Source organism: Peromyscus maniculatus, chromosome 8, assembly GCF_049852395.1.
Source record: "Peromyscus maniculatus bairdii isolate BWxNUB_F1_BW_parent chromosome 8, HU_Pman_BW_mat_3.1, whole genome shotgun sequence".
Lineage (NCBI taxonomy): Eukaryota > Metazoa > Chordata > Mammalia > Rodentia > Cricetidae > Peromyscus > Peromyscus maniculatus.
In genome coordinates, this window is record NC_134859.1 from 76,484,595 (window position 1) to 76,511,128 (window position 26,534).

Sequence of the window (26,534 nt, forward strand, 5' to 3'; positions counted from 1 at the left end):
AGAGAGAGAGAGAGAAAGACAAAGGTGGTACTGCACCTGTTACAGGATAGAGTTTCTCATCTATATTGGCCCCAGTTCCCCCATCCCAGCCTTGCAAGGAGAAGCAAAACAGCACAATCATTTTGAAGATGCATTCTGTTTTGGCCTGCAGAAAAATAACACGTAATCTCCAGAAGAGGAGTTCAGGCAGGTTACCCAAGGATTTGAGGAGGAGAATGTTGACCAGTGTCCTGGCCATGGTCCAAAGCATCAGAACATCTGGGACAACTCTAGCTGCTCTTTGTAAACCACGGAAATGGGGAAGATGTGACAGAAAGATGCAAAGACTGCACTGGAGGTGGAAATACCTAGAAACAGCCTCAGTCACTGCAGTGGGTGAAAATGCAGACAGGAGAATCAGAGGTGTCCACTGAGAACCATATTCCTGCCTTCTCAGCTGCAATGGATGCCTTTAATCTCCCACAGTGAGATGGCAGTCAGCCTGGTGCATGACTCTGGAGTCTTAAAAAGGCCTCCAAAGAGATGCTCTACAAAAGACGTCTGTATATACAGAGATTCCTCAAAACCATGCTGATGAATGTAAACAGATGGGCAATAGAGAGAGCCAGACTCCTTCCCCCCAAATATACATTGGCTTAAGCATGAAGGGGGAAAACATTTAGTTGTTGAGATATGCTTGGGGTTTTGCTGAGCCCAGAGATTCTGGAGCATAGGGTGAGTGAGGCCTTTTTGCCAAACCCCAAATACTGCAGGGTTAAGCTTTTCCCTATAAGCAATTAGATAATTGCCGTTTCATTCTGTGGATTTCTCAATTGTTTTGCTGCTTCCCCCTCCCCCTTTTTTTAAAGCAAACAAAATAATTATCTTTGTCTCAGGGTAATTTTCCTAATATTTCCACAATTAAATAATTACTCCAACCCCTGAATTAAAAACTGCCCATCTGTCTCTGTGGACACAGCAGATGCCAGCTGCTTTAAATAACCCTTCAGAGCGATCAGGTTAAGGGTTCCATTTGTGTCCTTAGAAATTAACACAAGGAAGCCAGCTTCACAATGCGGCAGACAATTCTATTTATAATGCTTAATTAATCCTCTCCAGTTACCCAGAGCACTGGCTGGCAACCTTTCATTTCCACCTCACCCAAACGCTTCCCAAGAGAAGAGTTAAAACGTGAACGCTGGTAGAATTCGCTGGGGTTTTGGTCAAGTATGAAAGAGCTGAGTAAATTAGCTTCTGATAGCTCACTAATCACATATAAGAAGGACATGTCAAGTCGGGCAGCATTGATGAAACATGTCATCAAAATCCTGAGCTGGAGCGAGGTAGAGATAAAAAGTGGGTGTTGTCGCACTGTCTGCCAACCAATGTCAGTCTGGGCAGAAGAGAGGATGATAAGGAAAACGTGAACCGTTTCGAAGGATTAGCGTCAGGAAGCCATCCTGAGGGACTGCATCTGTGCACAGCCTTTGGTCGTCTACAGTTGCCTTCTCTTTGCCACAGAAAATCCAGTGGTCACCAAGTCAGTCCATTTGTAATCTCTTACCTCAGACACTACATGTGGAGTGAACTTACCCCCGGACAGTTCCAAGCACCCAGAGAGCTAGCACATCTACAGAGATGTATGGGATGCTCTTGAGAAGCAGAAAGGAAGGCATGCACCCTAGGTGGGCAGTTTCACAGCTAGAGAGAGTGGTGGAGACTTGAACACACAGTTTCCTGTGGACCAGCATCCTGGAGCAGGTGTAGAGAGCTTTCCACATGCCCACGTGAGTCGGAAAAATCGATTGATTACCTTTCCTTTCCCGTATGCCAAAGTGGGCAGAGTGCAAGGACTCAGGCTCTTTTGTGAGCTTCTAAGAAAAACTCTATCATCTTGTCATCCCTGGTGTTCATGAAGTGAGGATGAACATGCTTTGTGACATCGCCGTGACAGGCAGGGACACAGAGGCTCAAGCACATAGCAGGGACTGTGTATGGGGCTGGCTGGCTTCATTACATCCTGCCACATCTTCCTCCCCTGGGGCCTTCCTGTCCTTCACCAGTGACTGGCTCAGGCTGTCAGTCCTTTGCTTTTGAACAACCCTCTCTCTTTCTTGAATTCAAACTCGCTGTCTGTCTCCCCCAGTCCACCATACACACTATCAGCACTTCAGCCATTTACTTGTGATCTTGCCCCTATCTTATCCAATAGCTCTCCACAGTTTATCACATGAAGTCTTAGCTCCCTGGCTTCTGCTTCTGTTCCAGCCCCTCTCCGCTCTACATGGTCCAGAGCAGCCAAACTCTTATTTCCTACTCTCCCGCTGCGTGTTTCCTCCTCTAACTGTTCCAGTACTTTTGTGCATTGACAGCTGGATTCATTGTTCCCTCCATGTAGAATTTATATTGTCCCCAGTATCCCCCCCCCTCCAGCTCCCATCTGTCCTCCAAAGCCACGTCTGAAGGCCACCTCCATCCTGGGAACTTTACTGACCATGCCACCATCTTATCATCATCTTCTTTTCTGGCTCCAGTGAACGTCAGTGGGGACAGAGAGGGCAGTTCCTGTGCTTCCTGCTCCCCGCCCCCATTGATACCCACATTTCAGCCCTTTTGCTCCTCAGATCAACTCTGTTTTTCTTTTGTCCATTATCACTGCCTTACCCTCTGAAGGACAGATGTGCGGCAGACATGAGTGAGATGTTCAATGAGGGAATGGCCGCCTGGTCCTGTTCCATCTACCTGTGACTTATTCTCATTCACCTTCCTGAACCTTCACATTGATATGCATGGTTATATTTCGACTTCAGGAACAAAGGGGGATAAAAACAACCCCACTAGTGTGAATCCAAACACTCGGAGCACACAGTCCACCCCCACGCCCCCATACCTTTCCAGGAAGGAGCAGAGAGAGAAGAGGGAGAGTGCAGTACCTTTGTACCTGGTCACCACAGCTGCATTGACACTGAGGGGCTCCTGGAAACTGACAGTGAGTGATGTGCTGCTGGTTACCATGAGACAGGCATTGGCTGGCACCTCTGGGGGTCCTAGCACAAGAGGGAGATCATCAGTGTGTTAGCTTCTCAAATCCTTCTCCAACAGCCTTCCTGCCTCTTCATAGGGCAGTGGGAGCACACACTCTGGAGACATTGGTTTGTACAGCCCACTAGCTTTCCCTTGTGAACATTTTCTTTAAAAGGTCCAGTGTGTGTGTGTGTGTGTGTGTGTGTGTGTGTGTGTGTGTGTGTGTGTACATGTACTTGCTCCAGAGGAGGATGTAGTACATCTTGCACGATCACTCTTCAGTTTACTCTCCTGAGACAGGGTTTCTCACTGAACCTGGAGCTGGACTGGCAGTCTGAAAGCCCAGCATTCCTCCTGTCCTCCACTCTGACACAGTGCTGGAGTGGTGGTGTGGCCATGCCTCAATTTTTACACGAGTGCCCAGGATTCAAACTTAGGTCCTTAGCTTGCACGGTGAATGGTCTTTACCCGAGGAGCCTTCCGCGCAGCCCCTGCATTTGGCATCTAACTCTCTCCCAGAGTCAGCTCGTGTGGTTGGACATTCGCGGAGGCAGGGGCTTTGAAACCATTTGGAATTTCAGCTCCAGTTCTTCTAGTTGTTTACATCAGACCTTTTAGGATGAGGGTTTGGGGGCTTTGTAAGTGTTGGGTTTGCACATTTTAGTTTTAATGAAATCTTCTAGGATAAAATACAACTTTACAGAATGGAAGTTTTAATGGCTCGCAAACATCTGAGCTGTATGTGTTCTTCCATCAGGGACTTCACTCAGCAGCGTTCTGCACTGCCAGTAAGGATTAACCTGGACTGTCTTAACCAAGCACAAAGAACTGGTAGAAAGAATGGAAATGTAGACAAAAGCATAATTCATGGGCCAGTTGACTATCTTTCTCTGCTGTATTAAGTTCAGTTTATAGCTCTCTATAAAAAAAATACAGTAGAGTTGAAAACACTTTAAACTTGAACTTGAAGCAGAATCTGGACAAATAGGCAAATAAATATTTTTCCAACTCCACATCCCAAAATACAGCCACTTAGGCCATCAGACTGTCGGGTCATTAGGCATTAGGGCGTAGCTGGTGGGAAGTGCTAGATGAGCGGAGATGTGGTGGAGCGAGGCCAGAAGCACCCAGGGCTCAAGGCTGTGGCCAGAGAACCAATTGGGAGCCAGAAAACCAAGCAAGACAAAAGACCCTTTTACAGTCTCCCAGAGCTCTTGCCCCAAACAGACTGACAACAGCCATCTATGCCTGGAGAGCTGAGAAGAGAAATCAGTAAAAGGCCTGGCTGGCTCTAACCGAAGCTCAGCCTCGGTCTGTGCCTCCGTCCTTTGCGCATACTCACTGGCGTGCTCGAAGCCGGTTTTCATGCGCCTGTAGAGTCGGTACCTCCACTCCCACGCCTTCAGCTGCTTCTCCTTCTCGGTGTTGTCCAGAGTGAAGCCTTCGTTCTCCACCTGGGCAGACAGCTCACTCACCCTGTCCTGGGCCTCCTGGACGAGTGTGTTGAGGTGCATGGCTCGGCTTTCCCGGCTGACGACTGTGAGGAAAAGAGACAGGATGATAGCGCTCCTTAGGAAGTACGGTGGCTTTAGGCTATCCGTGTCTCTCCTGGAGAACGTGGGATCTGTGTTTTTTATCAACTATCTTACTATACAGCCTAACACCAACATTCACTATTTAGTGGTAAATTCAACGAATTAAGACATCCCCATTGCTCTTTGGCTATTTTGTCACATCTTCCCAATGAGCTCCTTTGGCAGAGTTAGTCATGATTTTGTTGATGACTTTTGGAGGGACAAATGCTTGAAATCAGAGGCCCCATCAGTCCATGAAAGCTGTGGAACAAATTGCATTCTACCAAAGTTGATTTTTCAAAAGAAATTTTTGGTGGAATCCAGTTTAAATTTTCTGCCCTTATCATATTCCTCGCAGCATAGAGAAAATTTTGCGTGTGTGTGTCTTAGTATTAACCAATTCGTACATTGCTAATGAAATGTCTCAAACCGGTGCCACAGTTGAGCTAGTGGGTTCTGACGGCTGGCCCCCACACTGATCTTTGATTGTGGTCTGGTTACAGGAATGCACCTTCTCCAGAAATATCCATGCCCCAGAGAGTAAGACTTACTAGAGATTTGCCTTTGGATTTTACTGATGCATCCCAAACTTCGCTTGGCTTACATCACGTTGTTTACTCAATCTGCCCTGTGTGGTCAGATGTATACCAGTGGTAGAAGTTGCCCATTCTTGTGCTCAGCCTGTGAGGCTGCTTCCTGTGGTCTGCAAGGGAGGGTCTGCTTAGGTGGTCACCTGTCACTTCTGAGGGGCCCCTCCCAACTGGTGGCAAGACAGGAGACAGCCTCATTCTGGAAAGGTAGCTGAAGACCACAGGAACAGGGACATAAGCCAGAGGCAAGGTCTGCAGATGTGTTACTGGAATGTGTTTGACACTCCCTGTGACCAAAACAATATTTCTTTCTGATGAGTGGGAAGCAGAACCCACCCATTTCATTCTTTATAATTAATGGGAAATATGATGAAGATAACTCAAGTGAAAATGTGTTAGGCATATTTTGAAATGGAAATTAGGTGGTTGTATACTCAGATACTCTGTGTTCATAAGCATGTCTGCGTTAATTACAGGAAATGAATACTAATTTATTATTGCCCCTGAGCACCATCAGTCTAAATTTATTTACAGATGAGGTCAATGAAAAATTAGTTGAGTCTTTTTTTTCTTTTCCTTTTCTTCTTTCTTCTTAGGGCTGCTGTTCAGAACACCCGGGACTGTGTTCTGCTGCAGGTTTGGCATGGTTAATGAATGTTGTCGGAGCAGTCAATCATGTACTCAAAATACTGTCACACTTCTTTTTTTAAAGCCTCAGTCATGAGCCATGACAGAAAAATAAACAAATAAATATAAAGCTAAAAAACTCTTTGACTGAGCAGCCACGCTGTGCAGAATCCCCCGGGGAGGCTGAAGGAGGCCAGAATAAATGATAATATAAGTGTTGGGGATGTAGTGAGGCCATGACGGTGTATGAATAGGGCGGTACAGGAGGAAAAATGCACGCGCGCGCACACACACACATGAGCACACACTCCAGTGGAAAAATTGGCAATATTAGTAGCCTCAAGGTGCAATTTCCTGGAGCAGTTAAGGCTGACAAGGCAGTACTAAATGCTGTTAATTTAACTAACTTCAGATTAATGGTAGAGTCTGCTCTGACTGACGCTCTCAAACACAGTCTCATTATAGGCTTGCTGGGAAGGCCCTAAATATAGGCATTGACAGTTTCAAACAAATCCGTATACATCTGTGTATTTTTAGACAGAGGCTAGGCGTCAGAGTTTGTGTCACAGTTTTGAGGTTGATTAATTGACCCAGTAACTGCACCCTCTCCCCACAGCCCCCTCCTCCTTCCCCGCTAAATTATAGAGAAAATGGAGGAATTGTCCTCGTGAAGTTATTCAGTGGGCCTTTTATTGTAAGCCTGGTGTTTGAATTGCATGCATGCGTCAACACTTGGGTGATAGACACATGATTTATAAAAATAAATTTTTCTAATACTATGAAATCCCCCCTATTAATTTTTATATCCACAACAGTTATTATGGGTGGGAATTCCAGGTGGCATTTCAGATGGACAGCTTCTCTTGAGGTCTCTGAGTGGTTCTCCCCCCCGCCAAGCCCTGACATTTTTCCTGCTTTCCCGGGCCTAGCATGTTTACTTCTGCACCCTCTACTCGCCCTAGGCTTCAGTCCTCTTCCTCACCGCAAAGCAATTCTGCCCTCTCAGAGTCTACCAGGAGAGCACCTTCGACTTTCACAGCTTGCTAGGTGCACAGTCCAGGAGGGGCTGCAACCCAGTGCTCTGCAAAACGCCACGGTCCTGCCGTGGCAGGGTGTAATGGTGAGGGTGGGTAGGGCAGGGATTGGAGGGCATGTCTGGAGACATAACACTCCAGTGCCAGTGTTTTTCTAGAACACTGGATTCTATGTGCGGAACTGAGCAAGAACGTATTGTTTAGGAATGAGAAATGTGTTTATTATGGAGGAGAATGGGGGGAAAAATCCTAAAAAACTGAAGATTTGTGTTTTTGGAAAAGAGAAAGTATTTTGAAACCTTTCCCCGCCCCAGGTTCAGTCCCAGGTGTCCCTAAGGCTGCTGCTCACTGGCCTCTGTTGTTAACAGGTAATTGCTGCGTGGACAAATCTCAAAGCACTGGCTGAGTCTGTGTTCTCCAACCATCTCACCAGGCAAATCTTTATATTTTTTTCCTATGGATTTTTTTTTAAATAGCTTAATAAAACACTCTTTTGAAAGATTTTTTTTTTTGCTACCAAACCAGCTGACTTATAAAGCAGTCATGTTTCTGCTTATTATTAATGACCCATTTAATGGCCAATAGTAGCGCCTGTTCAGATGAGATAATCAACCTAACTGGGTTAATTTACTTTAAGCAAAAGCAAGTGAATATGATAATTATATCGGGCTGGGTAATTTTATCATGAGTGGAAGTGTGATAGGGTAGATTTTGACACCTTGAAAATTGTTCTGGGGACCTTTTTTGTTTGTTTGTTTTGGTTGTTGTTGTCTGTTTGATTTCAGAATGGGAACCTTTTTACTCTCCTTATTTAAAGACGAAGAAGCTGAAATCCAGGGAAGCAGGATGACTTAGTCACAGTCTTCTTAAACACCTTCAAGAACTCAGAGAACTCTTCTCTAAACCAAACGGAATATGAATCAACATATTATTTATATATTGCAGTTTATATTCAGCTGGAAATTGGCACATTCATTTTGGCTGGTTGGTTGGAAATGGGGGGCGGGGGTCGTGGCTGTTTTCCGGTTGATTTTTCCTGCCCGTCCACTGCTCCCTGTCTTGGGTTTCTCTATTCCACTTTTACTTCTACCCACGGGCTGTTTGCTTCCTGAGTTCGGCACTCCTGACCTCTGCAAGTGTAAGCTTTTTCTTTCTCTTAGCAGTTGGTCCCTTCTGCAGCCCAGCGACTGTCCCTCTGAGCAGCCATAGCCAGCACAATAGAGGGTCTGTGGGTGTGTGGCAAGCCGTCCGGCTCGGGCAAGACCACTTCACGGCTCCTGAGACAGGCTCCCTGCTATTGTGGTGTTTAATTATCAACAGTATTTCTACCACCCAGTGCTTCAGAGTGGGAATTTGTTATAAGACCTGCCCAGCTAATTAACTATGGGATGGGGGTGGGAGGTGGGGCAGGAACTTAGTGTTCAAAGAATACAATTAGGGTTACTGTTTAAATCCTGAGATAAATAGTGATGGGGCTGAATGGACTTTGTCTAGTGCTGGAATCTAGCTTAGGGACTGTAGATCCTTAACTATTCCATCATTTTCCTCTTCCCCCATCACTGTTGAATGGGGCCTGGCTGACAGTTACATAAAGTTTGAAAATAGGAATGGGGGCAACATGCAGATTAATTTGAAAACTTGAAACTTTTGTTTTTAGTTATGTTGTCTCCGTGTGAGTGTGTATCTGTAGGCACAGGATGTCTTGGAGCAGGAGATAAAGGCAGTTGTGAGCCGTTCCCGACGTTGGCACTGGGAACTCAACTCAGGTCCTCTGCAGGAGCAGCAATCACTGGTAACCACTGAGCCATCTCTCCAGACCCTAATTTTATTTTTTGGTTTTTCAAGACATGAGTTTCTCTGTGAAACAGTCCTGGCTGTTCCGGAACTCACTCGGTAGGCCAGGCTGGCCCTGAACTCACAGAGATCCACCTGCCTCTGCCTCCCAAGTGCTGGGATTAAAAGCATCTGCCACCACCGCCTGGCTCCCCTAATTTTAATTTTAATGGAGGTTTTGAGGGAGTAATTTATTTGGCTTTCTTGAAAAAATGAATACATTTGCTTTTAATGATGACATGCCATTTTGCAATTTAACAACATCTTTTTATTTTTGCCAGTTTTCTCTTTCTTATTGATGAGATAAACAAGATTCTAACACAACGGCTTCATCTCGGTGACGGAAGGATCCTTAGCCCAGCTTGGATGCATCCCCACCCCTGTGCCGGCTTTGCACGTAAGGTCACTGTTTGCAAAGGCAGCCTTATTCAGCCTCAGGCACCCCTGAATCTGAAACAGTGCCTTGTCTTCAGCAGAAATACGCTTTGTAAATGGTTATTTCCAAGAATGGAGATAATCCTCGAAGGTCCCTTGCAATCCTAGAGATGACGTGGTATCCTTAAAAGATGTGTGGTCCCAGAGAGAGCCATGTGTCCTCCTTGTTACCGAGCCTTTCTGGATCTGTGGATTGTAGCAGGGTTATCTTTCACTTTGTACCTCATATCCACTTATAAGAGAGTACATACCATGTTTGTCTTTCTGGGTCTGGGCTACCTCACTCAGGATGATTTTTTTTCTAGTTCTATGCATTTGCCTGAAATTTCATGATGTCATGATGTAACCACTGAGTAGTACTCCGATGGTTAGATGTACAGCATTTCCTTTATCCATTCTTCGTCTGAGGGACATTTAGACATGCTGTGCATTTTTAAACAGGACATGATGAACAGCCACGTGAGCACTAACCCTAGCATCACTACTGCCCCTCGTTCTACATGTGACTGCCTTTCTTGCAGCTGACATGGCCCCACATCTTCTAATTGCATTCCCAGATCTCAACCACCACAAATATCCACAGGTCACCTTCTTTGCCTATATGGTGGACTTCATGTGAGTAAATTTGGTCCCTCCTGCCTTAGCTCTGGCTGTTTGCTTACTGCTAAGGGTGATGATCAGTGACGAGATGTTGGGCAGCTGCACCCTCAGTAGAAGAAAAGGTAAAACTTGTCTTGGCTTCTGAATTCTTCGATTTGTTTGTTAATGTGCTGGATGCATGCACATAAAACAAATTGTCTTCCTGAAATGGCTTTGTATTTTGTCTCATTGTATATATGCCTGGAAGTGTTTATTGAGCCAAACTTGCTTTTAGTTTAAAAAAAAAAAAAAGGTGTATAGTTTTAGCCAGTCTCTCTGCCATGTTGAACACAAGGCTCTTACCGGAAAACGGGCATAACAATGGTTCCCGCCTCACAAACCATGCTAAGTTAATGATAATCTCCACACAGGTTTTTATTAATATTACTCCTATTGATTTTTAGAGGTACACAAAAATAAACACAAATTTGTTCTTAGGAAATAGTTTGGTATTTTTCCACCAAAAAATAATCTCTTGTTCCAGATCTTTAAAAAAATGTCTATTCCAGCTACTTTAAAAAAAAAGATAACACACTCATAAATGATGTCAAAGTCAATGTTATCTGTTATTTTAAAGGATAAAATGAGGTCACTTTGGTATAAACCTTGCACTAAGAGCCAATATCCTCTGGACAACCAAGAAGAACAGTTCATAAGATTTATCTTTGTTGATCATAAGCAACTACCTTCTAACAATTCTGCAACTAACTTGGTTTAAGGTAGTAATGCCAAGAAAAGCAAGACACAGGCATTTTAGTGATTAAATGTATAAAATTAAACCCTTACAGTAGAGAGAGTCAGCATTCAGGTCCAATCTGCTTAGCTTGTTGAGATCCAGAACTCAAAGCCCATTTTGCCTTCTCTTGGGTCTCCAGCTCTGAAGTCTCTAGAAGTCCACTTACAAAGGTTGCAGAGACCTAGAGACCTAGTGATTGTTTAATTTTAACTGCTACAGATCTTTCTTCTACAGAGCCTGTTACACCTGGGAAAGGGATTTGGAGTGTCCCTCTCTGCTGCCTCCCAGAATGTGGCTCTGCAGAGTCAAGTTAAGGAGGCAGCTTTAATGAGGCAGAGGGTGCCCTCACACCCAGGGCTCACTCAATTCGAGGGGGAGAAAGCAAATATTCCACATGTTTTTGCCAGGTTACTTAGGGAGTCCAGATCAGGTTTGGGTATAAGTCCAGATCAGGTTTTGGGTATATGTCTTCTGAGGCTGCTCTTCACACTGTCCACAACCATAGAGTCTAAGCCACGTCAGGAAAATTTCCTTACACTAACATTAAAAACAGGTGAGATTAGTTTAAAAATGTATTATAGCTAACTCAAAATGTCCAAACTGTTATCATTTGCGCAGGCAATCAATGTAAAACCAGACATCTTATAGTCCTTTGTTTTTGTACTAAGCTTTTGAAAGCCAGTATGAATTTCATATTTCTAGTGCTTTTTGATTTGGGCTACATTTATTTTTAATAATAAATTGTGTTTTATTGTAAGTTGGCAGTTTATAAGTGTATATATTAATAGGGTCTGAGGTGATTCTGTGATTTATTAATATGTGAAATAGTGACATTAAGCTAATTCAAGCATATACTTCATTTGAGAGCTCTAATTTTGGTGATGATGACATTTGAAATATGCTGTCTTAGAAAAATTTAAGTGTACAATATAATTAACTGTATGGGAAACAGATTGAAGACACAGTCCTCTGTTCAACTGAGATTTTCTATCCTTTGGTCATTACTTCTCCATACCTCTCCCTTCAGCTTCTGTAACCCCATTTTCTTCTCTGTTGCTGTGAATCTGATTGTTTCAGATTCCCTGGACAAGTCAGATCATACCGTATTTGTCTTCCCGTGCCTGACTATTTTACTTAGGATAAGGTTCCCATTGCATCCATGTGGTCACAAATGGCAGAATTTCCTTTCTCATCAAGGCGATGTGGTATTTCCTTGTGTGTCCATACCACATTTCCCTCATCAGTTCAGCTGCTGATGGACAACCAGGTTCCTTCCATAACTTGGCTGCTGTGAACAGTGCTGCAGTGGATATGGGAGTGTGGATGTCTGTTTGACAAACATTCCAAATCTTTTGGGTAAATACCCAGAAGTGGGATTGTTGGATCATATGATAATACTATTTTTAGTGCTTTTTTTGTTTTAAGTCAAGTAACAAACCCAGGACATCACATATGCTAAGCATGTGCTCTGCCAGTGGGCCACATCCTTGGACCTATTTTTAGTTGTTAGAGGAAATGCCATATATTTTCCAAATTGTTTATACCAATTTCCATCCCCACCAAACAGCATGAAAGGTTCCCTTCCCACATCTTCACCAACACTTATTTTTTGTCTTTTTAGAAAAGCAGTTCTGACAAGTGTAAAATTATATCTTGCTGCGGTTTTTACTTGCCTTTCTCTAAGGTTAGTGTTGCTAAGTACTTCTCCCCAGTCCTGACGGTCATTGTAGGTTAGTGTTGTTAAGTACTTCTCCCCAGTCCTGACGGTCATTGTAGGTTAGTGTTGTTAAGTACTTCTCCCCAGTCCTGACGGTCATTGTAGGTTAGTGTTGTTAAGTACTTCTCCCCAGTCCTGACGGTCATTGTAGGTTAGTGTTGTTAAGTACTTCTCCACAGTCCTGACGGTCATTGTAGGTTAGTGTTGCTAAGTACTTCTCCACAGTCCTGACGGTCATTGTACATCTCCTTTTGAGTCTGTCTGCTCAGGAGTCTTGCCCATTTTGTAACTGATTTTTTTTTTATTTGAATTCCTCCCATGTTTTGTGCCTTGGCCCCCTTGTTAGATGCATGCTTATAGATATTGCCCATCCCTGCTGTTTCTTCTCCGAGTTGTCATTATTATCCAATGGCTTTTTAGTTTGATGTTGTCCCCTTCACTATTTTTGCCATTTGTTACTCATATTTTGGGGGGGGGGGTCAAATCTGAAAAGTCATTGTCCAGACCAACATCATGGTCATTGTCCAGACCAACATCATGGGATTTTCCCCCTAGTCTTTATAAGTTTATAGTTTAGTCTCATATTTAGGACTTCAGCACATTTTGTGCTAATCTGTATATGGTGTGGGGTAAGGGGTCTGATTTCATTTTCATGCTTTGGGGTATCCAACGCCACCTGCTAGAGAGGCCTCACACTTTCCCTTTGTTGATCTATCCCTGGCATCCTTGTTAACAGTCAGCAGGCAGAGTGTGGGCTCATTCTGGAGCTCTCCATTCCCTCCTGTATTTTAAGAGATTGTGAGTTACGCATGGCTAATGACTTCTACATAGCACAGTGTAGTTTTGTAGCACAGTTCTACAAACTTTGTGTGGTATTGGGGGTACCAGTTCATATAATCCACAGTGCTGGTACTGTTTATCTCAACACAGAAACTGTGTAGCAGATGGTAAACATTTAAATTCTTTGCCAGAAGCTCATAGATTTTTTTTCTTGAAAATTATATTGAATGACAGTTGTGGAGGGCTAGGGGGTGTTTATAACACACCAGGGCATGAGAGAAGTACTTAAAGGTACTATTCTACCACATTCATAACTGTCCTAGAGTGACAGTGTAGCAGCCCTGGCCTTCCAGTAAGATCCATTCATTCACCTCTGTCCTCTCCAGGCATTCCTCCACACACACACACACACACACGCTGCGCAGGGTTGCTCACAATAGCATGTTCCGTCTGAGATTAGGTGGCAAAGGGCATTTGTTTCTGCCTTGGTTGATGTTTCTCACCCTCTCAGAACTTTATGACTTAGGACCGCCAACTGCCATGTCACCAATTTGCCACATGGAGAGGCCCATGTAGCCAAAGATACAGAGTTCTTACCAGCTGTGGCTCTGAGTGAGCAATGGGGTAGATTCTGTAGCTCAGCCCTGAACATCCATTCAGCTAAATCCAGTCCCACAGGTCTAATCCATAGAAACTGAGATAAATGTCATCATTTGCCTAGTTTGGGGTGATTTAATACCTAGTGATATAGATAATAAGACATAAGATTATACACATCTTATAGATAAAGAAACCAAGGCATGAAGAGACTAGAGGTTTTTCCTTCAAAGGATCAAATGTGGACTTGGAAACCAGAACTCCTTCAGTCCAGAAATTTGATTTTTAGCCTATGCTAAGGATTTGGTTTAAAAGCGCCATCTCTAGTAGTTATCCTTCATTGTGTGATGGTGAATGTGTGTTAAATGGGGAGAAGTATGGATACCTTCTGAACTGATGGCAATCGGAATGTTGGGAAACATGGATAGGAACCTATGCACTCAAAGGCATTGTTAAAGGCAATCAAAGACATTGTTAAACATTATCTGTAATGTTTTAGGTTTTGACAAAGAGAGCTTATTCTATGTGGGGGATATTTAAATATTCAAAGCAAAAGCCAACTCTCAAGGGAAGGAAATCCTGCCATTTGCAATAATGTAGATGAGCCTAGAGAAGCCAGAACACAAAAAGACAAACCACATGATTATGTGTATATGTGAGCCTTAAAATGTCCAGTTCACGGAATTAGAGAGCAGAAGGTTGGTTGCCAGGCACTGAAGACTGGGAGAGGTGTATCAAAGGGTGTAAACTTCCAGCCAGAAGCTTAACAAGTTCTGGGGATCTCATGTACAACATGAATGATGTTGAGTGTGCTAATTAACTTGATTATGGCAATTATTCCTCAGTGTATACAAATATCAGACTCCTATGCTTTGAAGATAATCACATTTCCCCTGCCAATCAAATATTTTGAAATTAAGAGAAAGAAGCTGCCATTATTAAAGAATGGGTGATTGAAACGGAGACCAAAGCCACCTGATAGTAATTATTTAGAAACATAAAACAGGGTCAAGCCACTCTGTATTTGGTAGAATCCTTGTCTTCAATTTGGAAATAGGGATATTAAGATGTTGAACATGTAGCGATCGAGATTCAAAACCTTCAAGCATCTCCAGTAGAGAGGCCATCTAGTACAGAGTCCCTGTGGCAAGACAGTGTGGCATGCACACGGGACAAGAGGGTGATATACTGTAGGAGGCACTTCGAGGAGCAGACTTGTAAGTCAGGGTGAGGATTTATACTCCTCTTTTATTTAGTGAGGCAGATAGGAATATATGTGTCTCATTCAAGAGGTCCACTTCCGGCTCATTTTCCCACATTCTCAACGGCAGCAAACCCTTGTCCTTTGAGAGTTGCTCAGTCCGTGGGACATGGAGAGTGGTGAGGCTGGGCAATGCTGTTTTGGAACAAAAATCAGGTGTGACTAATCAACAAGTCTGGTTCTCTCATGCACAAACTCTGAGGACAATCCCAAAAGTGTTTTGAGCGGGGGCAGTGCAGTCGGAGTGAGCGTGGGGTCTCCCAGGAGGGCCCTGGTAAAGACTAACATTGGCTTGGGTTGCAGACTTTCTGCGGCGGCTGTTTACACAAAGCCAACCTCATTAGTTTATAGTCACACCTCTCAGACCCAGCCTGCCCCGTTCTCAGCACAAGCACGGACTCCTACCACAGCAGAAGCGAGAGGCACATCCTGTGTGCCGGGGTGCCGCACAGGGGTTGGTACTGTCTGTGAGCGACAGTAGCTCTGTGCTGGTATTGTTCAAAGTCCCTGACTATTAAGGTTCGGGCTGGCACAGGCGGCTTCTGGGAGAAGGTGTGGGAGGGGCTCACTGTGCAGCAATCTGGAGGGTTCTGGAGAGATAGGAAGATGCAAGGCAAGGGAGGGGGAAGAAAAATGCACACTGAGGAGCATCCCACAGTTTTGCTGGTCCACATCACTGGACAGTGAACAATGAAAGCTAGCCAGGTACACTGATGATCAGACTTTGCAAAGGTGCCTAGAAAATCACAGGCACAGAAGCAACCCAAAGTACCCCCAAAGTTTAAGTTCCTGAGAAATTTATAATGTTTCCTTCTGTAGATGGAGGTGTCAGAAGACTAAAGTGTCTATCAAAGTTTTCTGAATATCTGTTATGGCTGTGGTACTGGGACTAAAGGATGAGGCAAAAATCCACAAGTGTGACCAGATCTGCACATGGCAAAAATCCAGAGGAGCTGGTGTTTTTAGGACTAGTGTTGGCAGGCTTTCATGGTACCAACTTAATGGCAGCCTCACATTGGGAAGACTCTCACTGATGACTCACTAAGCCTGCCTGCATGACTGTTGGGCTGTGATTACTGGGTAGAGAAGGATATGGTAAGTTAGGTAGAGAGAGGAGCTTAGTTGGGGCTTTCATAACCAAAGATGGCAAGGCTTTCTCAGGTAGCAGCTGCTCCATGGAGTGTGTCTTAGCTACTGGGAAGCTATCAATGCCCAGAGCAAAAGTCCTGCCTGTGGTTCCTGTGCTTAGAGTGGTTCCCAGCAGCAGTTTGTCCAGGTTCTGGCCTGTTTCCTAGGCTTCAGGGGACCATGTGGGATGCCCCTTTAGTAACAGCCAATGTTTTCCTCAGCAGGAGTGAGTGTTACAGTAGCTCCCCTGAGATGAACTGAGTTTCACTTTCCATAGTTTCAGTTACTCAGAGCCAACTGTGGGCCAAACATACTCAATGAAAATTCCCCAAAATAAACAGGTCTTAAGGCTTTAATTGCACTCTGTTCTGGGTAGCAGGATCAAATCTAGTGCTGACCTCCTTCGTAGCACCTGGGATGTGAATCATCTCTTTGTTCATGGTATCCATGTTCTGTCCATGCTGTATGCACTGCCCACCCATTAGTAATGAAAGTAGCCATCTCCAAGAATCAGATCAACTTCCATGACATTGCAGTCCTTGAGTTCAAAAAAATAACATTTATTTTACTTAATAGTGTTTCCAAAGTGAGAGAGTAGTAATATTACAATTGTTATATTTTATTACTAGTGTCATCATTAATCTCTTATTGTGTATGTATAGGGGAAATATTATATGTAATTACATATAGAGTTAAATATAGTGATAGACACACATACAGATGTGATGCTACCCATAGATTTAAGCATCCACTGGGGTCTTGGAACATACGACAATGGTACTACTCTACTCTGTGCTGCTTGCTTAAAGGTGGGGAGGAACAGAAAAAAATTGCTAAAGAGATAGTGGATTCATCTCCTGATTAGGCTGGGGAGTCTGCAATTTTGAGTGACAGCTTCTGGGACTTACCCTATGCATGGGGAGTAGTACATGGTTGTGTGTCAATCCATGCTCATAACAAACATCCTCATCTAGCTCCACAGTTCAGGGCCCATGACTTTAGAAATAAGTAATGAATGCAACCATGCTGTGATTCCTGCTAAGAAATGGGGTAAATCATACAAAACCTTCTTCTGACTCATGTTGGGATCCTTGGTTGGCAAAGTTAAAGGAGGGTGGGGCTAATTTTGAGAAGAAAACTACTCCTGGGAAGAGAAGGAAGGAAATTAACTCTATTGGAGACCTGACACTCTGCTTTGAAATAGTGGGTAGTCACTAGAGAAGCAGACATAGAGCAAGGGAAGGAAAGAGTTGAACATCTACTGTGTAACAGTGAGAGACTTTGAAAGTTAGGTCTGGGTTCAGATCCTGGCTCTACCCCATTAGCTTGGTAATGCTAGGTGAATGTTTTGACTTTCTTATTTCTAGTTTCTTCACAGAAAAATGAGAAAAATACCTCCTACCTTACAAGTCAATTGTGAGAATCAAGTGAGGTGATACCGAGAAAAGCAATATTTTAGTATATGTGAGTCCATGTGTATGACTAGGTGTCTGTTTGTGTTTGTGAGGGTACATAATGGGTAGAAGTAGTTGTGTGCCTGTGTGTGGTGGGGAGGGGCAGAGGTCAACTTTGGGTTTCATTCTATGGGTGGTTTCCACCTTAGTTTTTGAGAAATTGTGTCTCATTGGACTGCAGCTCATCACATAGTCTAGGCTGGTTGCCAGGGAACCCCAGGGATCTGCCTGTCTATGCCTCCTCCTGGTGCTGAGGCTACAAGGCTGCAGAATTGCTCCTGGCCTCATTTTGTGGGTTCCTGGAATCAAATTCAGGCCTCCATACATTTTACTGAATGAGCCGTCTCTTCAGCCAGAGAGAACATTTTTGTATATGCAAAGCATCCTAAGAATTGAAGACTTGGTTGGGATTTTTCTTCTCTTAAGCCATGCCTTTCCAGCTTGGGAGCAGTTTGTAGCAGGTGTTTGCCTCTGGTTACAGACGGCAGGCTGCAGCTTTTCTCCTGGGAAACCTCATACTCCTGGACAGAAGCAATCCTATTTCTTTTGTACTTGATTTAGAAAGTAAATTTAAAATTCCTGCAAACACTGTGTTCTTCTATCCTGCCTTTATCCAACACAAATGGCTCCCTAGTGCTCAGAAGAGAACAAATAAATGCACCACAGGATTTCAGCAAATAGCTCGAAAGGAAAGATACAGGAGCCCACTGGCCACAGCCCTCCATGTTGGTTATTCAGAAAGACAACAAGTTTGTATAGAAGGATCCCAGGATTAGTATCCAATGGACCTGGGCTTGTGTCGCTGACATCTGTCTGCTAACTGTGTGACCTTAGGCCAGTGAGCTGACGAGTTTAGTGTCAACTTGATACAGGTTAGAGTCATTTGGGAAGAAGGAATCTCAACTGAGAAAGGTTCCTACCAGATTGGCCTGTGGGCGAGCTTGTGGGGCATTTTCTTGATTGATGATTGATTTGGGAGGACCCAGCTTACTGTGGGTGGTACCATGCCTGGGCTGGTGGTCCTGGCTGCTCTAAGAAAGCAGGCCGAGTAAGCCACAAGGAGGAAGCCAGTAAGTAGCACTCCTTCATGGCTTCTGCTTCAGTTCCTGCCTCCAGGTTCCTGCCTTGAGTTTCTGCCCCAATAATGGACTATGAAGTGGAACTGTAAATTGAAGTAGACTCTTTCTTCCCCAAGTTGTTTTTGGTCATGGATTTTTATCACAGTAGTGGAAAACCTAAATAAGACAATCACCTTTTCATATCATAAATAAATCACCTTGAAAACTGAGTTAACAACATGCATTAGTGTTAAAACTCAAAAGTAATGTGTGCAGGGACCTCATGGACACTCAACCAGTATTTCTTTGTCATTTTGCCTTTGTTTGAGCCTGGAGATGTCACTTTGATTTCTTGGGTGGTCATGATAACTTAAGTGTCCTTTTCCCCAGAGCCTGAGAACCTATTCATTTTAACTTATTGTTTCTCTTTTTGCAACTTTGTGATAACAATATGGTCATCATCCCAGTGGGAGCAAGGAAAATCCAGAATCTTTAGCATATTTGGTTTTGACTTTCCAGACAGTTGGTACTTGAGTTCTGACTCTTATGGCTCAGGTTATCTTGAACTTGCTTTCTAGTCAAGGATGACTTTGAACTTCTGATCCCTGTGTCCCACCTCCCAAGTGCTGGGATTAAAGGCATACACTCCCATGCTCAGCTTCTATGGTGGGTGCTGAGGACTGAAGCCATGGCTTTGTGCATAATGCATAGGTACTCTGCTAACTAAACCACATGCCCAGTTCAGTACATGAGCACTTCTATGGAAACTTAATTATAAATGGAAGGGCTTGGGCACATGGGGAGTCTTACAGTTCACAGAAAAAAATGCATACTTCTGCAGAGTCTCAGGTGAGGAGGACTAATGTTTCATCCACTCAGGGTACAAGGAGTGGCAGTATCTACATGAATAGTCTCCTTGTTCTTACAGAATGGGGCTTAGTCTGCACACTGTGTCCAAACCCTCTAATTCTCCCTCTACCCCACTCTTTCTGAATCTGGAGGACAGACATTATTGCAAATGAATCAGAAGGTAGCAGAGATCTCTCTCAGCCCCCCCTTTTTTAACTTTCCATCTGAACATTCAAATTTCGCTAAGAAGGAGCAGCCCTCTGATCAGGCAGCTCTTCTGAAGACCCTCCATCCCCCAAGTACTCCTCAAGCTCTTCCACATGGGCTTGGTAAGCTTAGATTTTTTTGCAATAGTGTTCTGATACAGGTGTCTGTCTCTGGACCTAGTCTTTGGGGGGGGGGGGATAGTTTTAGGAAATCTGGGAGCTGAGATGTGACCTCTAATCATGCACGAGCTTCCTCTGGTTTTCCAGTCTCTGGGGTCCACCACTTGGAAATAAGTGAAGCAGTGTCGGTGAAAGAACAGTCTGGTGAGGTTTCTAGAACTAGTGTCTGGTGGCACTGAAGCCACCGTGGTTGTTGGATCAGAGAGTTTGCACCAAGGAGAATGTGAGCTCTGACCTGGTGATGCTGTGAGGACTGAAGGTGTCCATGTGTGTAAAGTACTCGGAATAGCACCTAGCTAATCACATTGTGTATGACTCCATTGTATGAGAAGTCTGGAAGGGGCAGATTGGTGAAAACAGCAACACCACCACGAAATGACTATTGGTGTCTCCTAGGGCTGGGGATGGGGAGGAGGTTAAAGAGTAAGGAGGCAAGGGTGTGGGATTTCTATAGGGTGATAAAGAAGTTCTTAAATGATTATGGTGATGGTTACCTGGTTTTGCATTACTAAACAACATTACATCTTTCTTTTAATGAGTGAATTTTGTGACGTGTGATTTCTGTCTCTGTATCTCTGTTCTCTTTCATTCTGTCAATAACCTACCATCTCTATCACCTATCTCTCTATATGACTCATCAACCATCGATCATCTGTCACTCATCTCTCCTGTCTGTCTATGTATCTGTCTATCTTTACCTATCTACTGTCATCTACTATCCATCTCTCTGTCTACATTATCTGTCCATCATCTGTCTGATATTTGTCTCTGGTCAACATTACTGCGATGCTAGTCCCAGAAACTGGCACCTGTCCCATGGATCATTCAATAAAGTAGACCCTGACTGATTGTCCCACCTCTACAACCGCCTCTCCTTTTTCACCTTTCACAGCATCATAGTGGCCCTTGTAAAGTAAAAACAGACCACAGCATTCACAGATCATGCCACTGCTTCCCCCATCACATTCAGTCTTTACAGGAACACATCGTAGCATGGCTACCAGACTCTACTATCTGGTCCGGGTGACTTCATCCACACTTTTATTTGCTCTATTCCAGTACTTTAGCTTCCTTTCTGACTGTCTCGAGACTTCTACTTAGCATTGATTCTTCCCAGAATGGATCCCACATCTGATGGTTAATTACTTTATATCATCTGGGACTTAGTCATACCGTGCCACATCAGCTAAGGTTCTCTTGCCTAACCCTATTTAAAATGGACCCTTCTGTTAGAATTCTGGCCACTCATTCAGCTATATGACCGCACATGCACCATTCAGTAGCCAAGCAAGGGATCTTGCGTTGTCCTACGTAATCCATGCGCTGCGTGATTGCACAACGTGTGCAGCGTGGTCATGCAGTCTGCACATTCCTGGTATAGTTCCGTAAGCCCACAGGAGCATGTGCAGGGGAATCCTTAAAAAGCCGGTCACAGACTCCTCCCCTCTTCTTCTGCTCCCTCCTCCTCCCTCCCTCTCCCCCTTCTCCTCCTGTGTCTTTTCAACAGGCCTGGCCACACTCTCTTCTGTCCTCCTCCTCCCTCCCCCTCCCAATAAAGCTCTGATACTAGGTTTTTATCGTGCCTCGTGACCTTTCTTCACAGAGTTAAAGCTCCGCATTGAAAACCAACACCTTCCCTTACGAACCTCTCGCTACTCATTTGTGTTCTTTTTCGCAGCATTTACCGATATTTGAATTTATGGTGTAGTTTATCAATTCATTTGGTTACTGGAATCTCTTCCACTAGGATGCAAGTGCTCTGCCAAGATCCAGGCATTTATCTAGTTTGCCACTGCATTTCTCGACTTGGGACAGTCTTTACTCAGTGTTTGTGAGTGACTGAGTAAAGCCCCTGCATTGACTGTAGACGCAGAGACACAAACAGCTCATCCATTTCCTACAAACACTTCCTAATTCTGTATCATCATCATTCAAAGACGCCATATACCTGAAAAGCTTTGATTTTTAGGAAAGCCATTTGGAGAGGCTTCCTTTCAATAACATTGATTATGGTTTCCCTAGAGAACAATTAAGTGCTTAAACTGATAAACACTAATTGATCTTTACACGAAAGTCTTAGGAAACACATTAAGGATTTCAGGGTCTGTGTTTTGTCAACCATTCCTGAGCAGTTATTTTGGTGACATAGAGCAAAGGTCTGATGGATGATATGGGCCTTTACGTTTAGGTTTACTTACAGTGTGGACTTTCTCGGGCCCCTGTCCGCAGAAGAATCCGAGCAATGGGCACATTGTTGGTCATGATGGCAATGTCCAAGGGCGTCAGTCCCTCGCTGTTTGGTGTGTTCAGGTCTAGCTCTTCCGGTGTGTACTGGTAGAGGAGCAGCTGTACAGCATCTAGGTCCTGCTGCTCGACAGCCTCAAACATGGCTTCATTGCCCTGGAAATTCTGGAGGAGAAGAAGAAGAAGAAAAGCAGGTTGGTACAGGGTTGGAAGTGGTTTTCCTAGGAGAGCTACAGTGCTGAGTGGATAATTGTTTAAGAGGGCCAGATGTTGAATATTTATAAAAATATAAATCATCTATAGAAAAAAAAATGGCATGGACAATATGACTCTTGAAAAAGTTTTTGTAAAAGACTAACATTCAACAAAAAAGATCCCTCGGATTCTCACAAATACTACTTTTTTGGTAGCTCACCAGGGAAGATGGAGGCACATCCTACTTCTACATTTAGGTGTCATTTCTCTAAGAATTACTTTGCTTTCAGAGATGTTGGGATGCCGTTGGCCTTGACCTACTGCTGTGATCTGATTAATATGTGGAAGCTCTTCAGTGACCGAATGTTTAGGCAGGACGGTTTTATTTTTAGTCTCATCAAAAATTGATTTTCCCTATGCAAGCCTTGCCAGTCCACTTCGGCTGAGCGCATACCACAGCATAGGAACCTGGGGAGAATACGAAGCGGTTATGCAAATGCTTGTTTTGACAATAGGGACCCAGAGGAGAAGCCTATTTTGGTATGCTGTTCTCCTGCTGTACTGAATAGAGAAGTTGCTTTTCTACAGTCTGCCAAACGGAAGGGCTTCTGGTGCTTAGGTCACAACCTAAGCCCAGCTAAGCCCTCCTAGAAGATGGGTGTGAAATAGGAAGCCATATTAGGAAACAAATGAATTCAAAAATCAAAACATTGCCCTGTCTCCAGTGTGCCTTTGTTTATGGTTATTGGTGTCTCTTGTCTCTTGCCTGCCATATTTACTATCCCTTTTAGGTGATTTCCTCCTCCAAACTCTAACTTGTTTGCTTCTATCTGTGAAGGCCAGGACTTACTTCTGCTTTAATACCACATGGAGCCCTTACCTCCCTGCATAAATACTCTCATCGATCATGTGAATGCATGCCTGCTGCTTTGACCCACAGCTAGTGCCGAACACTACTGAGAACATCTGTAATATACTCTGTATGCCGCTGGCTACGGACTAATGGCCATGACAGCTATACAGGCCACACAATTTAGCAACAGGAAGATGTTCATTTTTCCTGATGGACTGATACACTTTTAGATATCAGCTAATGGGAGGTCACACCCAATTGTATTTCCTGCTTTGACTGCCTGGGGACTCAAAGGTGAATGTAATACTACATTTCATGGAGTATATTTGCCTAAAGTTTTGGTATAGATATTTGTTTTTCCATCTATTTTCTTGTGCTGGCCTTTTCTGTCCTCTTTCTTTATATAATAAACAGAATTCTATTCTTGGATTGTATTTTGAATGCCTCTGAAACACATGTGAAATATGTATATGTACACACACACACACACACACGTTTACCTGAAACCTCTAAATGATTTTAATACTATTATTTAAATGAGCACTGGTACTCCTAGGAAGTCCATTTAATCTGAAACATTTGATATTTGCCAAACTGAGTGTGTGTGGTGTGTGTGTGTGTGTGTGTGTGTGTATGTGTGTGTGTGTGTGTGTGTGTGTGTGTGTGTGTGTGTTTCTGGGGGTCTGAGGATTGACCCCAGGACTTTGTGCATCCTCGTCAAGCAATCTACCCCCATGTCCACACCTCTATCTGTTCAAGCTGCTTATTTTGGAGATTTGTTTATTTGGTCTGGTAGTGGAAAAAAAAGTCCTAAGGAAAGAAGTTAAGAAAAAGAGAGGTGGAAAAGCCTTCCATTCATCCAAACTTAATGTAACATTATATATGTATAGTTCCTGTCTTAATGGACTTTATGTGTAAAAATGAAACATCCATTACATTGTTGAACAATGGAACTGACATGGGAGTAGAAAGAGTTCTGTTACCACGGAGGTCTTTCTGAGACTCAGCCGATCCGTTCTGGTTTTAAAATAGCACTCATCAAAGGATGAGTGGCTGCCCTTCAGCTTCTCCGAGAGGTTCCTGTACAGGCGCTTAGCAGCATTGGGAGACGAGGGAGCGCTGTGCTTTTTTGACTGAGAAAGATGTAAATTCTGCATTTGTTGGGTCATTTTCGAGCGGCAGTTCCTAGGAAGAGGAAAGCAGCATGCATGATGATTACACACAATGCAATTACACACCACAAAGAACTCTGTCACCTCCAGGAACCATCTGGAAATCTCAGATCCAAATGTGATATTCCAGCTGGGAAGGCCCGCGGAGATCACCAATCCCAGCTTCTTCCTGCTGTAGAGGAGAAAATGGAAACCCAGGGAAAGGAAGCAGCTTTTCTATGGCTCCAGAGCTGATTGGTGGCAGGAATGAAATGTCAACCCCATTTACTCTATGAACTATCCATTTATACATGAACACTTAAAACCCTTGGTATCTCACTCAGTTAGGAAAGAGTCTCAGTGCTGTATCTAGGAGGTATGTGTAATCTTGGTTATATGTAATTGAGACTATTTTTAAACTCCCTCCCCGTAGATGTTGACCTCTATTGGATGGATAAGAAAGTGTGGTTCAGCCAGGCAGTGGTGGTGTATGCCTTTAAGCCAGCATTCAGCATGCTGGAGGCAGAGGCAGGTGGGTCTCTAAGTTCAAGGCCAGTCTGGTCTACAGAGCGAGTTCCAGGATAGCCAGGGCTGTTACATATAGAAACCCTGTCTCCAAAAAAAAAAAAAAAAAAAAAAAAAAAGCAACAAAAAATGCCATTCTTTTTTGCATACCCACCTTCTTCTGAGAATAACAATCAAATAGGGAAGCTAATTGTGTCCACTTGGTTAACTAATCCAGTGTGCTCAGGGACTTTTTATCTATAGGATTGACCCTGCTTACCCTGGATACCCTGGGCAGAAGTCCTCTGTTCCTGCTTAGCAGTCTTCAAGTCATACTTGACTATTGATCCTAAAAATCTCTAGTGGGTGCCCCCCTCATGTCACACTTGAAGTTAGTTTCTGGGAGGTCAGGTATGTCATTTCTAAATCCATCCACCATTGATTTGGATATTGCTATAGAAATATGGAAGCTAGAAAGTCTGTGCTTGCCTGGTGTATGGTGTGTATTAGATGGGTAAATGCAAAAATAGAATTGCTAGTCTATACATTGTGGTGCAAAGTATGTTCTCTTCCCTGAAGCCTCTGGGGCACGGGGCTCTGAATTCTCTGAAAAAGCACCGATGTCTTCCTACCATTTCCTGTCACATTTTGAATGACATCTTCTACTTGTAATGCTGTTACCAGCTACCCTTGATTTATATTCTCTCCAACAAATGGAATACCACCATAATGACATTTAGTGTCCTTGGGTACCTTTTCAAACTAGCTTGCAACGTCTTCCAAGACAAAGAGATGGCAGAACCCAATTAAGTCTTAGTCATGGCCATCAGTCCCTACTCAGTCTTAACTAGGCAGACATTCTTACATTGGAGAGGTGATACATGGCGCTGCTTGTGTGTATGCATTTTTATATATTTTTAAAGGCCTTTTAATTGTCTTCAAAGCAGAAGTAGAATGGTTTGGTGATTTGTCTTCTTTCTCTCCAATCTACAGATTTTTTTTTATCTTTGACTCAATAGCAACTACAGGGTTTTTGTTAATATTTCTTTCCACAAAGGTCCAGGTTCCAGGCTACCATGTGGGGGTTGTTCTACCTCTTTATTTCTGCCTTCTGTCTCTAGACTTTTCCTTGACACCCTAGTTCAAGCCATCTGTCTTGCCTACATCATTATCCTTCCCAAAATAACTCTACATTCTTTTTGTATCTCCCACAATGCCTAGGAGTCCTGTACATAAATTCCTGTTGTTTGATTGAATTCCATCCACTTGCCCTCTAACTGATGACACCTACCCACGTGGCCCCCTTTGTCCTTGCGCATCTCCCATCTGCCCCCTTCTGTCTCTGGGGGTTGACTTTCTCTGCCTCTCTGACTACCTCCTCTTACTCCCCAGCTGCCCCTTTCTTCCAGGCCAGTCATCAGCATGTTTCCACTCTTCTAGTTTTCATCTGTCTTTATGTTTTCCCTTTTTCCTCTACATTTAAAATGTTCTCAGATGAGAGAGAATGAGAAAGAAAAATTTCTGTTGTCTATCCTTAGAAATAGAAATGTCTCCACCAACAATGATGCTCTTGGTTTTTCACTCTTCTGGAAAGGGGCAAGCTTTGGAACTTGATCGACTCACGCTTGACTCCTGATATTGGTATCTGCAGCAGATGTGGCTTGGGGGGCCTGCTTTGACTTCTCTGGTCTTATTTACCACATGTAAATAGATGGCATAATATTGGATAAAGAGTTATGAAGATGAAATTGATGAAGAAATGATTATTGCTATCTCTTTTGGTGCATGGTAGCCTGGCAATAAATAGCAGCAACTATTAAGTTATCTCAAGTCTTTATGCAAAACTAGACACCAGGATATAGCATCAGCATTCATCTTTCTTATAG

At 43.6% G+C, this 26,534-nt stretch overlaps 1 protein-coding gene across 3 annotated transcripts in view; it reads right to left on the reverse strand.

Moving 5' to 3' along the window:
* Positions 1–26,534, reverse strand: part of Ankfn1 (ankyrin repeat and fibronectin type III domain containing 1) — a 400,676-nt gene that overhangs the window by 118,569 nt on the left and 255,573 nt on the right. For all 3 annotated transcript variants that reach the window (XM_016008632.3, XM_076543122.1, XM_076543123.1), the window contains exons 4-7: positions 23,977–24,178; positions 21,900–22,110; positions 4,346–4,540; positions 2,913–3,026 (exon numbers count right to left, since the gene is read on the reverse strand). In XM_016008632.3, the coding sequence (XP_015864118.2) occupies positions 2,913–3,026; positions 4,346–4,540; positions 21,900–22,110; positions 23,977–24,162 (706 nt within the window). In that variant the 5' untranslated portion in view covers positions 24,163–24,178. The remainder of the gene's footprint in view (positions 1–2,912; positions 3,027–4,345; positions 4,541–21,899; positions 22,111–23,976; positions 24,179–26,534) is intronic.